The 14,611-nt window shown below is 39.4% G+C and overlaps 1 protein-coding gene across 7 annotated transcripts in view; it reads right to left on the minus strand.

Moving 5' to 3' along the window:
- The window catches only part of GLRA2 (glycine receptor alpha 2), a 131,523-nt gene that overhangs the window by 83,573 nt on the left and 33,339 nt on the right, over positions 1 to 14,611 (minus strand). For all 7 annotated transcript variants that reach the window (XM_056329785.1, XM_056329786.1, XM_056329782.1 and 4 more), the window contains exons 5-6: positions 3,041 to 3,123; positions 1,679 to 1,816 (exon numbers count right to left, since the gene is read on the minus strand). In XM_056329785.1, coding sequence (XP_056185760.1) covers positions 1,679 to 1,816; positions 3,041 to 3,123 — 221 coding nt within the window. The remainder of the gene's footprint in view (positions 1 to 1,678; positions 1,817 to 3,040; positions 3,124 to 14,611) is intronic.

Here is a 14,611-nt window from a genome sequence, read left to right on the forward strand (position 1 = left end):
ACAGAATCTTTAAAATGATGACTGGACCTGTGACCCTAAAGGCAGACTCTGAGGCCTCGGTAGTGGTTGATGCTGACCAGCCTGCCCATACAGGAGGGGACTCACAAGGGGTGGGGTGGCCACATGTGGCAGCAGCGGCATGAGAACAGCCCAACCTGTTGAATGCTCTCCAGATTCCTGTGGCACAACCTGGATGGTGTGGGTAGGAGAAGGCTGAATAATACAGCATTTATTCATATTTCAATTTCACACCAAACCTGAAGGAGCATACTACAGAGAAGACAGTAATGTGGGTGCCTGTAGGCAAAGTTTTCTTTTGCTTGGATATTGCTTTTCAGTTCCCCTTGTGAGGCTATATACTTTTAGCTTTTTGTAACTACACATTTATTTTGTTTAACTACATGTAGTGGGAGCTACTAATTGGTGGTTTTATCCTTTGTGGGTAATCTTCTTGGGTATACAAGGAAGCTATTGCCCATGCTCTCCCTTCCCTCTTACTTTCAGCATTTGACCCTGCCAAGTGGTTATCTGACAGTAATTAGAAAAGCAGATGAACTCAGTTATTCAGAGTTTAAGTCACATGGTGGGAAATGGCTAAACTTCGTATCAGCCAGATTACAAGTGCATAAACTCTGTCTATTGGAATTTACTCTTGATTATGCCCTTTAAGTATGAGAATAGATGAGAAGCCACAGAAATCCCCCTTTTCACAGGTCTTGGACTGTGGAATCACAAAGTTCTCCTTCCTTGACACTTTGGGCCCCAAAATGAGAAGCTGCATTTATAAAAATTTAAAACAATTTTATTTTCATAAGAATTGAATGTGACTTTTTTTTTGGCAGAGACAGAACCTCTCACGCTTTGTTATTTTACGGAGTGAAACAAATGTATTTTATGGAACCAGACTGGCTCTTAGGCTGAAATGATGAAAAAGCTATTTCAAATGAGAGGGATTATATCTAATCCCAGCAAGCACGCAGCAAACCAATCTCTAAATGCTGCCCCTATTAAATAAACTCCGGGCAGCTAAATAAAAATTTAACAGCTTTCTCTGCTCCATAAAGCTAAAGAGAGAAAACACAGCATTTGAAATTTCAAATTAGCAAATACAAGAAAAAATAGAGTATTAAACAAACATTTAATTTCCCAACATTTCATGTCTGTATACTGTTCAGATCAACAATGAAAGCACTGTACTTTCAAATACTACATCTCATAAATTAGACCACACATAAAAACTGGTGATTTTTAGATATTTTTCCTCATTGGTAATTATATATGCTGGTAAAATAAATCATGTTCAGAAAAATAAGTACTTTAAAAGTGATGAATCAATATTTAAGAAAAGATTTATTTTGTTAAAAGTATTTCATTTTAAGGAAATCAAAACAACTAGATTTTTTATCATTTTTAAAAATTTTAAATTCCTTAATGATTTGACAGACATTAGGATATGTATATTAGAATATCATTAATTAAATTAAACAAAATTTGGAAAAAATCCTTCAAACAAAAAAGATAACAGGGAGCAATTTTATTTTTTCAGATTTAAAAATAAGTGTGGCTGAATCAAATAATCAAATTTCAAAATATTTTTTCATTTCACCCATCTTTTCCCTTTACAAACTGACAACAGATGCAATTAGAACAATTAATAAGAAAGCAGAATAATGCTCACCAGTGTTGTAATGTTTTGTGCAATAACCCAGTTCTTTATCTTCTTTCAAAATAAACTGTGGCAAGGTTAAACCCTCTGCAACCTGCACAGGTCCATCACTTAGCCACTCAAATATCAGATCATTCATAGTGTAGCCAACTACGATAAAGAAATCAGAGTTTGTTAGATGATAGCTCACTCGAAAATATTCAAAGCAAATATTATAATGTCTGGAACGTGTATCTTTTATTGCAATACATATTATCTTGGTTATATTTTTAAACTGCCTGATTAACAACAGCACCCCTGCTGTTAGTTACCAGTTACTATTACTCTATTTAAAGCAACAAGTAACATCCTTCTGTTCTGAAATACTGCCCTGGTTTGCCACTAAAAAAATATTTTGCTGGCCCATCAAAGATACTGTTTACAGCTGAAATTACATTTCTCTATGTCTAAGTACCAGCCTGCATTTTGCTTCATTTTCATCATTCTTTGATGATAGAGTTGGCATGCACGAATAAAACAAGGATTTCTAGACTGCAGAATGTTAGGTCCTTACTACAAAAAAAAAAAAAAAAAAGAAAAGAAAAAAAAAGCAGCTTTTGCAAACCTGTGAACCTACCACTGAAAGGTGTGGAGGGCAAAGAGAGGCTTCAACTCACTGAAGTGTCTTTTTGACTGCAATGGCTACATCTCCATGGGTAACCCAAGCTGTGGCTGTACTCTGGGTGCAAAGGCAGGTGGTAACCCGCAGCTCATACCCACACAGCTAAATCCCCACAAAAACCCAAGGTGGCCCGGTACCTGCTGACTATTGGGAATGATGGCTGGTATATGCCGTTACCTGAGCCACTCCTGGTTTTGTCTGATTGTTACCTGGTACAGGTCAGAATGGTGACATGGTTGTGCTAACAGCTATACAGTCCTGCTGGCAGTGTGCTGGTACCCTAGTGCATGCCTTGGCCATGTTTATCTTAACAGCATAAGTATCCTAATAGGACCTCTGTTTTATCAGGTGTGTTGCTTCATTTTTCAAAAGACCACAGCATGTCTCGATCAGACATAGCTAATCCCTTGCTGTGTACTAACTGCTCTTAATTTCCTGAGTTTTAATAATTTCTCCTGCGGAGCATCACTGTGGTTATCCCTGGAAGTGGTGCAGCCCTGATGGGTGAGGTGATGGGCCCCAGGAGGGGGAAAAGGAAGGGAGCAGGAACAGCCAGAGACAGGGGACCCATGTAGTATGGTGACGGACCATTAAAACACTGTTTATGATTTTCCCATACAAATAGGAATATTGAGTCTCACCACACATATACGACAATATAGGTACAACCTAACCACCAAATTCTTTGAAAGATAAAGCAATTGGACACTCACAGCTCTCTAGCTGCATTGTACATGTCTGTACATCCATAGGAAAATTCTTCAAGTCCATGGGACAGGATAAGGTTAAAGTAAGCCTAAAATTAGAGGGGAAAGAAGAAAAAAAAAAAAAAAAAAAGAAGAAGAAGAAAGAAGCTATTGTTAGAAATCTAAAGCTTTTATCCAAAGCCCTGTATTTTTAAAGGATCAAGACCAAATCTTAACACCTCAGAGGTTGGGCTCACTCTCCCCTCTAAACTTCTAAGGATGTAAAAGCTGTGAGGACAGAGTGTGTAAGCAAATCAGGTGCTCACTGCCTGCATTGGCTGAGCAGAGCAAAGGCAGAGAAGACAACATCAGAATAGCAAAAAAATGTTCTCCACTAATGTACTAGTGAATGTTTACATATAACACTGAACCCACATAATGCAAAAGCTGAAATGGCTGATCATGGGACACACATTTTTAAGCTTTGTTTTGAAAAAGCAAAGGAAGAAAACAACAACCATGGATTTTTTTCAATAGAGAGTGCTTTTGTTGTGTATAAGGCCCATTTCCAACCTTTCATTCTTACTGCTTAACCATTAAAAGAAAGAAAAAAAAACATCATACAGTCAAAGCTACAATTGCATGGCATTAAAAGATAGAGTGCAGGTAGAAGAAAGTAAGCCTAAAGGAACATTATCATACAAACTAAATTTCTCTTTTGATTTTTCTATTGGTATTACCCCAGATAAAGCATAAGTTTACTTGGATGTGAATATCCTTAATATTCTTAATGTTTCTTTCTTCACCCACCCTTTTTTTTTTAGTTAATTTTACTTTTTCACTTTTGATTGAAATCTGTTTCAAGACTTCTCCTCTGCTTTATTTCTTTTCAATTTTTGTGTGGGGAGAAGAACCCATTTTTGACAAACCAAGATACCGGGATGACATAATTACAAACAACTAGCTGCTCTGAAAAACAGATTTGTTAAGATTTTGGTTTAAATCATATGAAAGAGTACATTTTTATTTCAGATTACCTCCAGCACAAATAACACTTTTACACAAACCCAGCAAACCAATTAAAAATGTCTGCACCCATTTACTATTCAAGGATGAGAATTAATTGTCTGATTTGAAGGTACACTGAAACATTAACACAGTACAATGAGAATATTTTTTAAATTATGTCAGTGAACTCATGGGCCAGCTGCTAACCTTGAAGGTGTTTTCCCACAGACAAATGTAATCTCTACGGAGAAAGACTTCACTAAGTTCTGTCTCCTGCGGTGATTTTGTGCTTCTCACCACATAGAGCTGATTCAAGTTCTTTCAGTCTATTTCTCCACCATGTGAATTTTTGGGGATGACCTGACCAAGCCTTCCAGCCCTACTGTCCTGACATAAAATCACTATGACAAAAAGATGATATTTAGGTAACTGAGATCAAAATGGTCTCAGCCTGATCAAAAATCAAAGTCAACATCATTGCTTTTGCATACTTGTGGGCTACCTAGAGAAAGTCACATTATTTTCCTCTTGACGGTCTTCAATGTACAAGATAATATCAGAAAATTAGGGACTGGTTGTCTGGGGCAGTAAAGTGCACTGAGATGATGAAAAGCCCCCAGTAGTCCTCTCATCACTGTAGTAAATAACTTTAACCTTTGGGAGCAAACAGCATAAGCATTATTAAAAGTTCGTCATCTAGAAAAAAAAAGTATATCTAGTAGACATAAAAATGTCATTGAAAATCTTCCCTTTACTCATTTAAATATTTTAAGTGCTCTGCAAATGCTAACTAGTCTCATTTTTACTAGGTAACTTCCTGCATTAAAGATTGAGCTAATTAAATTGATAATCCCCAATATTAACAAAAGATTGCTTCTGCCTTTTTTTCTGAAATGTTGCTATATCAATCTCTTCCTTTTCAGTCATCTTACAAATATGGCTTAGATGTTTTAAGTTAGTTTCAATCATGCTTTTATGCAAATGCAGACTTTCTAAGTATGTCATTTTTTTGTATCCATTGAAGTGGGGGCATGGCCTGTCCACCCCTCAGATTTTACTGTCAGGTGTGGACTGCACACTGACTTTGTTCGCTTTCTCCTTCATCCCTTTCTACCCCTCAAGAACCTCAAAGAATTCGAGTGTCTGACTACAAACATGGGCAAGTGGGGTCTTCTGTTAGTCTAGTATCAAACTCATGAGAAAGTGAATACAGCCAGTTGCAGCTTTCAGCCCTCATGGGGAAAAATTGTTCTATCTGCACTGATACTCTGGTACTAGGTAAGTAGTCTTTTTTTTTTTTTCTTTTTTTTTTTTTTCTGGAGGTGAGCTGAGAAAAAGTTCATTATGTAGGTTCACACAAAGGTTGAAATCTCTTCTTTTCCTAAACAATGTTGTCTTTCGGGAAGACTGAATTGTTCTCTACTCACCCCGACAAATGGAAAATACTTTCTATTCACTGTATTGATGATGCTAGCTTGTGAGATAATGCTCTTACAGTTTTACCTCTACTTGTTCATCCCAGCAGAGATGAACAGTTCTTTGTTAAGTTAGCATCTTTGCCTCTGTAATCCCTTTTACTAGGAATAATGCAATGTTGAACCCAATGCTTATTGCCTGGTATTGTCCAGAGATCCATTGATTTTCAACAAGATTACTACACGATAAATGTTCAGCTGCTGCATTCTGAAGTAGCTCCACTGAAGTCCATGGTGGTGGGTCAATTTATAGCAGCTGACTCTTTTTCAGTAAAAATATAATCCTGCAAGTGTTTCCAAACCCAGGTGCCATGTCACTACTTGTATATTTACATTAACAAGGAAATAGGATCAGAAATGGAAAACGTTATGCAGGTATAGCTACTCACATTGCCTATAGTAACAGTGGCACTGACAGAAAATGTTTCAGCAAAATGAAAGTCTCGCACTTGGCAACTTCAAGAAGGGCCCCTGGAGATTTGGTGCAAAGTGCAAGTTTAACTGGCAATTACATTGATGAATACTTTAATCATTAATAAAACAGAATAAACTGCTATAAAACAATTATTTTATTTTTCAGGCACCCTGCCACCAAGGCATCTGAGATGCATAAATAACAGATTTGGTGGCAAAGCACCATAAAACACTGATGGGAAGTGTTTTATGAACAATCTGTAAAGCCGAAAGGAGAAGTTGAGCAAGGGCTTGATTTTGCCTTCAGTGACCTGGGCACCTTTTACCCTCTGTTAGCCAGGCTCAGAGCTCACAGCTTGCTCAGGGAGAGCTCTGCGGTCGGGCATGTCATGTTTTCCAGCTAGGCAGACAGGGGTCATAAGGAGCAGGAGACAGCCCCGCCTCCCCCATCCCAGCACTTAAGGCCAGCAAAACGCCCCCGAGGAGAGGCAAGCTGTTCTCTCCTTTCCTTCCCTGCTCCCTCACCCATCCCACAGTCAAGGAAGAATCAAGCCCTGGAATAGTGCAAATAGAGTATGAACAGAACAAAATGCAGAAACAGAGCCGGAAAACAAAGAATGAAAAATTAGCTGGCGCTGTGACAAAAATAATAATAATAAAAAAATAATCAACAATATTACTAAGCAATGCTGTGGCAGAGGCAGGGCTGTAACCCAAGTACTCCAGGGCATCATTCCCTGTCTTAAACTTTGGGCCATCTTCCTGAGGATTCCCTCATACACACATGGTAAATCCTGAGCAGCATCTGCTGATACTTTAAATGTCTACAAAGTGCAGTGGGCACTGCTGGGATTTCTTCATTCAGCATTTCATTCAACCCCCCTTCTTTCATCCCTCAGACTTGGGCTGTGGGCCTGTCTCTCTTCCCACCACAGCTCAACAACTTTAATTTCTGGTCACCTCTGAAGCCCCCTTACAGCATCACTCAGATCTCCCACTTTGGCAGGTAGGAGGGCAAAGTTCTTCGAGCTGTGGCCTCCTTTGTCACAGAACCCAGAATAAAGCATCCCATGGGGGGAAAAAAATGCCTGACTAGTTAGTAATCAGCAAACTTCATACAGGTGATCTTTAACACCTGAACACATCATTTTGCAAGGTTAGTGTTTTCTCCAGGTGGGAGCAGGCATGCCCTCAGAGGAGCCAGCACAGGGCTCAGCACAGGCACTGTCGCTGCCCTGGATGTAGCTGCTGCAGCCAGCCATCGGCCTGTGAGGAAAAGTCACAGAGAGGATGACACTCATCTGCAGCCAGGGGAGCTCGGAGGCATTTATGTGCAGTGCAGTCAAGCCCTGAGCTCAGTGGTGGGGCTGAGATACCATCTCCTATTCATCCTTGTCTTGTCCTTTCTCTGGCCCTGGGCATACTTGCCCCACCTGTTCCTATCTCTGCCCGTGTACTCTACATCTCTCCCAGAGCCCCCTACGTGACCCAGAGCCCAGCCTCTTTCCTTTTCATCCTAGCCTGTCCTAGAACACTTTCCCCTCATCCTTTCCTTTTTCCAGCTCCTGCCAAATCCAACCTCCAACTCCTTTCCAATTTTAAGCCTTGAGACCAGTCCGCTCTTAGGCACCTAATCACCAAAGCAGCACCATCAGTGGAGGGTAAGGTCCTTTAATATAAAAAAAATTCAATAGGAGTAAAATGTCTGTGAACAGATTATTCTCAAGGTGATCTTCAATCTCATCCTTTCTTTTGGGGGTTTTGAATGCTGATGTTCATCACCATCGTACCACTTCTCTGACAATCTCATAATGCTACAAAAATACTTTAAAGTACTACATGTACAGACAGCTTGTGAATGGTCTGCAGCACAAAACTGAAGTAAAGAACTGCTAGTATTGTGTTAAATCCTTAGGAAATTTGGTTTACACCTTATATAATCCAAGAATACATTTTTAATAAATTTAAGAGAATATCAAATTTTAACTTGGATTTGAGGTATTGCCTAATCTACAGCAGCCATTAAACGCTATTCTAACCCACTTCTTTACAAGCAGCTATCACTCCTTAACATGATGTATCATGATTCACCCAAAACTTCCCTTGATCTAAGCGATAAATCTCACCTTGGAGGAGGACATTGATCCCACAGGAGAGAGGCCCTGTGGATCACAATACAAGGCATCTGATGACAGGGGAATATAATTTTCATTAATTATCCTGCAAGAGTAGTGGTTTGTGAGTGGGCTACAGAACAGCAGCCACCTCATAAAGTTTTTTCTAATGATAAATAACTAGTCAGTCTTACCAAGTATAGAAATAAAGCCGCAAATTTAAATAATCCTGGAGATAAAGGTACAAGTCTCATCTCAAAAAAAAAAAAAAAAAAAAAAAAAAAAAAAAGCATAATTATCTCCTCACAAGCATGAAAAGCAACAAATGCCTCACTATGAGTGGGCATGGTATAAAAAATGGCATCTTGTTTCTATTCTTATCCCTTCATTCTTTCACACTGCACCCATCTGTACCTCAGCTGTTGGGACAGACTTCACAATCTAGGTTTTTAAGCTGCAAATACCAGTAGGCAAGTAGTACATGCATGGTCACTGCTAACATTAGTTATGTGCCATTTTTATGAAAAGTCTTATACCTGTCCAAAGCCCACAGTATTATGTTTAGTGAGATAAGTGGGATTTCACACACACACACACACACACACCAGTATTGCCAGTTCTAAAGATGCTATCATAAATGGCAAGATTTCTGGTATTTTTCTTAAAGCTCCAAACTGACAATAAAGGTAAAAACATTTTTAATGGTATGTTTTCCTTTGGAAGATTAAACTCCTGATCCTCATAGCTGCTGAAATAGTATTAAAATATTACCTAAGCACAGGCAGGTAAAGTTCCCCATTAAACTGGCAGGGGAGATGGAGCTGCACAGTAACCATGACAGCATCGCATGACACAGGACCAAATGCCATTCAGGCTAGTGGCACCGAAACAAAGAGGAGACTCTAAAGTCTCCTTATAGTCCTCCCAGCCCCCTCTCCTGGGTGATCTGTGCCTGAAAGAAGGGCACATACTGTTCATGTATCAGAAGTAAAATAATAATAATAATAATAATAATAATAATAATAATAATAAATCGCATTGACATTCTTCCTTTAAAGGGCTTTTCATTTTGTAGTCCATCTCATTATTTTTTCAGGACCTGATTTATCATTTTGAAAGTCAATTCTGGTAATTTTCACAGTCTACAGGCTTTGTCCTGTTAAATGTAACAGTCAAACTGCTGGTTTTTTCCTGTATTTTTGAGGAGTCCTGGAATTCCTCTCTAATATTTGTAATGTTGTACAGCTTCATTTCTGTCAGATGGGAATGGGCTGAAGTTGAGCTCAGAGGAGATGTGGAGCCTTCTCTGCTATGGCAAAATGTGAGATGTAGGCTGGACTTTCACATACTGCTGCTTATGAGCATGTTCTCACTCCCTCCAGTGCTTTGCTTTGCTTCATGTACTGCTTAACAACACAGGAGCTGGCACAGAGCGGAGTGGTGGATTTCTCATTACAGGCATCCCACTTTTCATTGTAATGCAATCATTGTCTGTAGATACACAATGCCAGCACATGAGCTGCCAGTAAATGATTTTCCAATTATTGCTCAAGCGAATCTATGAAATTATATTCAAGTATGATTTAATGTAACAGTTAAATTCCGTAACCACCTGTTTTCTTTCCATGAAGAACAGTATTTCATCTCTTCTTTCCCCTCTTGTCATTTTCTATCTTAATTTTCCTGCAGTGTGTGTTTAGTATGAAGTTGCTTTCCTCCTGGCATGATGATATCTCTGTTCTAAGCCATATATTGCAATGCAATTGGCAAAAGACCTTTATCCCTGGGAGCACGTTCCAGGAAAACATCTTTTTTGTACCATTTAGAAAGGGCTCCCACACCTACAGCATTTTACACCTAATCTTTAACTGCTCCAGTGTAAGTTCAATGGGTAAATGGAGTGTTTGGTCACTAGTGATCAAGGACAGGCATTGCCATTACCTGTAAGGAGAGTGGGTACACACGCCTTGCCTGTGCAACTATCCCATTGGCATAGACATCCAGAAGTAACCATCTGCCAATATTTTTTGATCCTGTGAGCAAAGAACAACTTCATGTGTCCAAATGGGTCTCTGGTATCACTTTCCCACCTTTTTTACTTAGAATAAAGAGCTCCTTTTTATTTGAGACACAGGAATATAGGACTATACAAGTGACACCTTGGGCCATCAAATCTGGTCACCTGCTATCCCACAGTCACATCATCTAATCCCTTTCAAAAATGAACAAGGTTCATTTAATATCTAGTCCTCTATCCATTTCTGTTGGAGGGTTGTTCTAGGAATTCAAGGCGTATAAGGCTGGAAACTTTATAACTTCCACTTTAAGCTTACTTATGACCAGTTAAGAGCCATTTGTTCTCCGGGCAGCATTGACCTTCAGTCTAAGTAGCTCTTCTGTTGTGTTTGTGTTTACCTCACCTCCAGTGCTCTTGAGTGTCAGCTGGAGACGTGCACAGCATTAGAGGAAGATGTGAGGCACTAAGTGTTCAGATATAACATCCGTATCCCTACTTTGCTTTAAATACCTTATGAAGTGAAAAAGCAACTAATTTTGTGTCATTAAAATGTAAATTATTCTTTCTTTAAGCAGGATGATCAATGAGGTTTTGACAATAGCTGTGCTAGTTGCATAACAAAGTATCCTCGTTAGGCTTTATTATTTATTTAGTAAGTTTTAGTATTTGTCATGCAAAACAAGTATTTCAGCTACAACAGAAAAATAAGAACACTAGAGACCCAGGGCTAGTTCCTCAGTCTGAATTTGTAGATCGGGAAGGAATAAGAAGGGAGTAGGTAATGGGAGGGGGAAGTTAAGTTAAGAGAGTGTTAGGAAACCATCCCAAAGGATGAGAAGGATCTGAGACCATTTAATTAAAGGATCCCAAAAAGAAGGGGGGGAGGGGGGGTGGAAGGAGAGGCAGGAGTAAGGAAAAGAAAGACAGGAAAAAGAATGGTGAAAAGTGGGCAGCTCATAGTAATCCAAGGACGTTGGGTTCAGCCGTAGTGAGAACGGCTGCTTGTCCCACCAAAGGCTCCAATAGTTCAGGCTCTGAAACCACTGTTATTGTCACCATGCCCATGGGAAGACAAATCTGTCAAATCCACTGGACTTACATTGCATGCAGCCACACATTAGGAAGTCACCGTGTCCCAGTAAAGTTGTGCAGTTTAATAAAGTTTAGTGATCCTAGCACTATTTCTACAATGTTTATAAGGCTTCTGCCTACAACGTACAATAGCTGTAAAGTCAAAAAACTCTTTAGATAGGTACTCTATTTCAGTTAGCATTTCTGCATCGATTATTCTTCAGTGTTTTAGTTTATTTTAAATGGGGACAACTTTGAGATATATGAAGACATTACGTTCTTTTGGAAAGTCAAGGCAGTGAGCATGGGACAGTATTCAGTTTTGCCAACAGAGGAGCTAAATAATTTTCTATGAAAATGTTCCTGTGCTGATTGAGATTAACTTCCAAGAGAAAATCCCCACCTTGTCAATATCAGTATTATTCTGATAGGAGCTGAGGTAATAAATATGATTCTGTGAGGTTGGAGACAGGGGTTCCTGAATAGTAAACAGCCATGCCAATCATGATAACAGTCTCTCTGCTTCCCCCACTGCTTAATCTGTCACATGAAAAGACAATGCTGCTAGTAAAGACAAAATCCTCTTAAATCCCAACATTAGATTGTAAAATAAAATTGAAGTCATCAAATTAAAGTGCAGGATGCACACAGAGCTATAGAACGTAGTATTTCCTACCACACTGTTAGGCTACACTGCTGTGCCATAGATGATTTACACAAAATGATCTAATCAGGTCTAAATGGAGCTTCATTATTGTATAGCTGGTAAGGTCTGTACCCCAAAACTGTTTTAGAAAACCCATGCCTGACTTTACTGTGACATGGCAACATATTCTGTAGTGGCCATGCACAAAATCTGAGATCTGATTTTATTTTAAAACAAAATTGTTCAGGATGGTGGACTTCTTGCCCTATGAATAGTCTATTGCAGAGGGATGAGCAGTGTTGCCTACATATTTCCAAAATCTGCTTTGTATTTCTTTCCCATAGGGCAAATTCTTTGAGTTTGTGTACAAACGAGTTACGAGTATAGAGGAAACTACAAACCACAGAAGTTTCACTTAGCAAAGCTAAATTATAAAAGTGCTATAGATCGCTTCTCATGATTTATGTGAGGGCACATGGTAGTCATAACTTGTAATATAACCCGCAATGGGGTGTGGGGTAGTGGGGGTGCAGGGAGTAGCCAGCTCAGTGCTTTGTCACTCAGCACTATGGCCACGCTAGGAAGAGCTGATTTTGGAAATTCCTGAGCAAGGCAGCTGACACGGGAGACAGCATTGCAAACAAATACGCTGTTTTCACAGATCCTTCCCTTCAGTTGCATAAGCATGTGAGGGCTTTTGGATGTGCCAACTCATCCTGTCCGCTACTTGTTGCCAAATGGAAAGGCTAGTAATCAGCCCCAGAACAGCTGCACAAATAGAAAGCAATGTAATAGCTTGAATTTTTTTCTGTTTTGTAGTGCCCTAAAAGCACGGTACTGCTCTGTAGTAGACACTCTGTTTTCATCCATAATGACATTTAACAATTAAATCTAGGTCAAGAGTTGAAACCATGAAGAACTGATTGTCTACATAACTGTAACATTTCTTGCACTGTGAAGATGAACAGAGACAGAAAAACAGATATTTTGAAAGATTTGAGGTATTTCATTGCTCTTCGAACAGGAATAGCAAAAATGGGTGGAGTAAAGTAATTTGTGAATTTTCACAAATCTTCCCCCTAGAATTCCAAGTGGCCCTCTTGTCAAATTAGGCAACACCTTCTAAAGTCTAAATAAATTTAAAATCTAAAATAAAATGCACATTGTAAAAATATGACAAAATCTGCCTTGTAACTTTTTCTGGCTAAATGCACTGACACTACATTTCAGAGAACAGCTCTACAATGTTATCAGACAATTGGGAGTGTGTTCTGGAGCAGCAGGTAAAAAAAAGAAGTTACAGCCCCTTTCTCTTCCTGACCAATACATTCTAGGTTCAGTGCCATGGACCAATATTACAGTTGAGTTACATCACCTTCTGCATCAAGCTCATGTGGCTGAGATGCACTGAAAATAATAAAAGGAGAGGGAGTCAATTAATGCAGAAAAAAACCCAACCCCAAATCTTAAATAAAACCATTCCACTTTCTATCGCTTTGCTTAAATAAGCTTTTTGGCAGATTATAATATTCTGAGCTGGCTGGCAGCCTGAAATGAGTTTGTGGGACTCAGGTAGCATAAATGGGTGTCTCAGAGAGAATGGGAAGCCTCCTGTGAGGTTATTTAATATTTTCTTGATGTGCCAGGTGTCCGCAACGGGCCACGGGAGAGACGTTCCTTGCCCTTGGATCGCAAAATCCATGCAGCAGTGATACAATGCAAAATCCAGGTGTCATAGAGAATATGAGTTACAGGAACAGGATTTTCAGTATCATCACACAACACTGCCACTCTTTCCAGATGCATAACCCCCTACAAAATCTAATCCATGCAGAAATCATTCAAGGGTTGGGAGCAGATGAGTCACAGGCATCTAGAGGGTGACATCATGTAGGTTCTGGTTTTAAATGCGATTGTTTTTTCAGCATACAAAATATACACAACTTAAGCAAATCTTATTGAACATTGCTATAACAAACCCCTCTTGTTGACTGCTCTCTGAAGAGGGCTTTAAAATAAAAGTGATAGCTATTTGACTGTTTTGCAGCTCAAAGAGTACAACTGAGACTGATCTTGACTGAGTTGTTTGCTGAATATAACTTTGCTGTAACTGCTGACTTCTCAAAATACATGCACCTCTAGGAGCTGCTGTTACATTTCTACTGGCAATAGCATATGTTTGCAGTATTGAGTAGTGCTGTGTTCCTTCCACAAGGTTTCAGTTCTCCTTGCAGTACCCAAAGGTTCAGACCAGTGATCCAGATACAGAGCCTGAGGCTCTATATAGCATATATAACATACTGAGAACAAAACAAATACCAAGGTAGTCATTTGCAAATAGCTAAAAATAGGTTTGGACTCCTGAGCTTCCATGATTCATAGATGGATACATCAACCCTCAACAACTCTGGCTTTATTTTTTATAACTCCCAGAGAATTAAATATAGATCTAGGAGTCTGCAAGCATGAGCATCGTAACTAATTATTATAAGGTAAACTGTGATGGAAATCTACATCACGCTTACCATCACCAGTAAATGCAAGATGGCTTATCCCTCAGTGAGAGAAGGATGAAGAGCCTCACGCTCCCCACAGGGTGAGAGAATTCCCAGAGCCAAGCACTGCAGTGGAGTTAACAAATGGGCCAGACCCTCACTGACCCTTCCACGACTTATCTGAGCACCCATAACCTACACCAAGTGTCTGGTGATAGTAAAATATGGACCATAAGATCTAGTTCCAGGTGACCTTACAAATTCTTTTCAGAAAGGGCAGGACTGGCCTCTGAGGGGATTTACCAGTATAATCCAATTGTGCCTCCTGCATAGCGTATTTCCATGTTGTCAGTGCAGT

The sequence above is a fragment of the Falco biarmicus genome, chromosome 2 (genome assembly GCF_023638135.1).
Source record: "Falco biarmicus isolate bFalBia1 chromosome 2, bFalBia1.pri, whole genome shotgun sequence".
Classification (NCBI taxonomy): domain Eukaryota; kingdom Metazoa; phylum Chordata; class Aves; order Falconiformes; family Falconidae; genus Falco; species Falco biarmicus.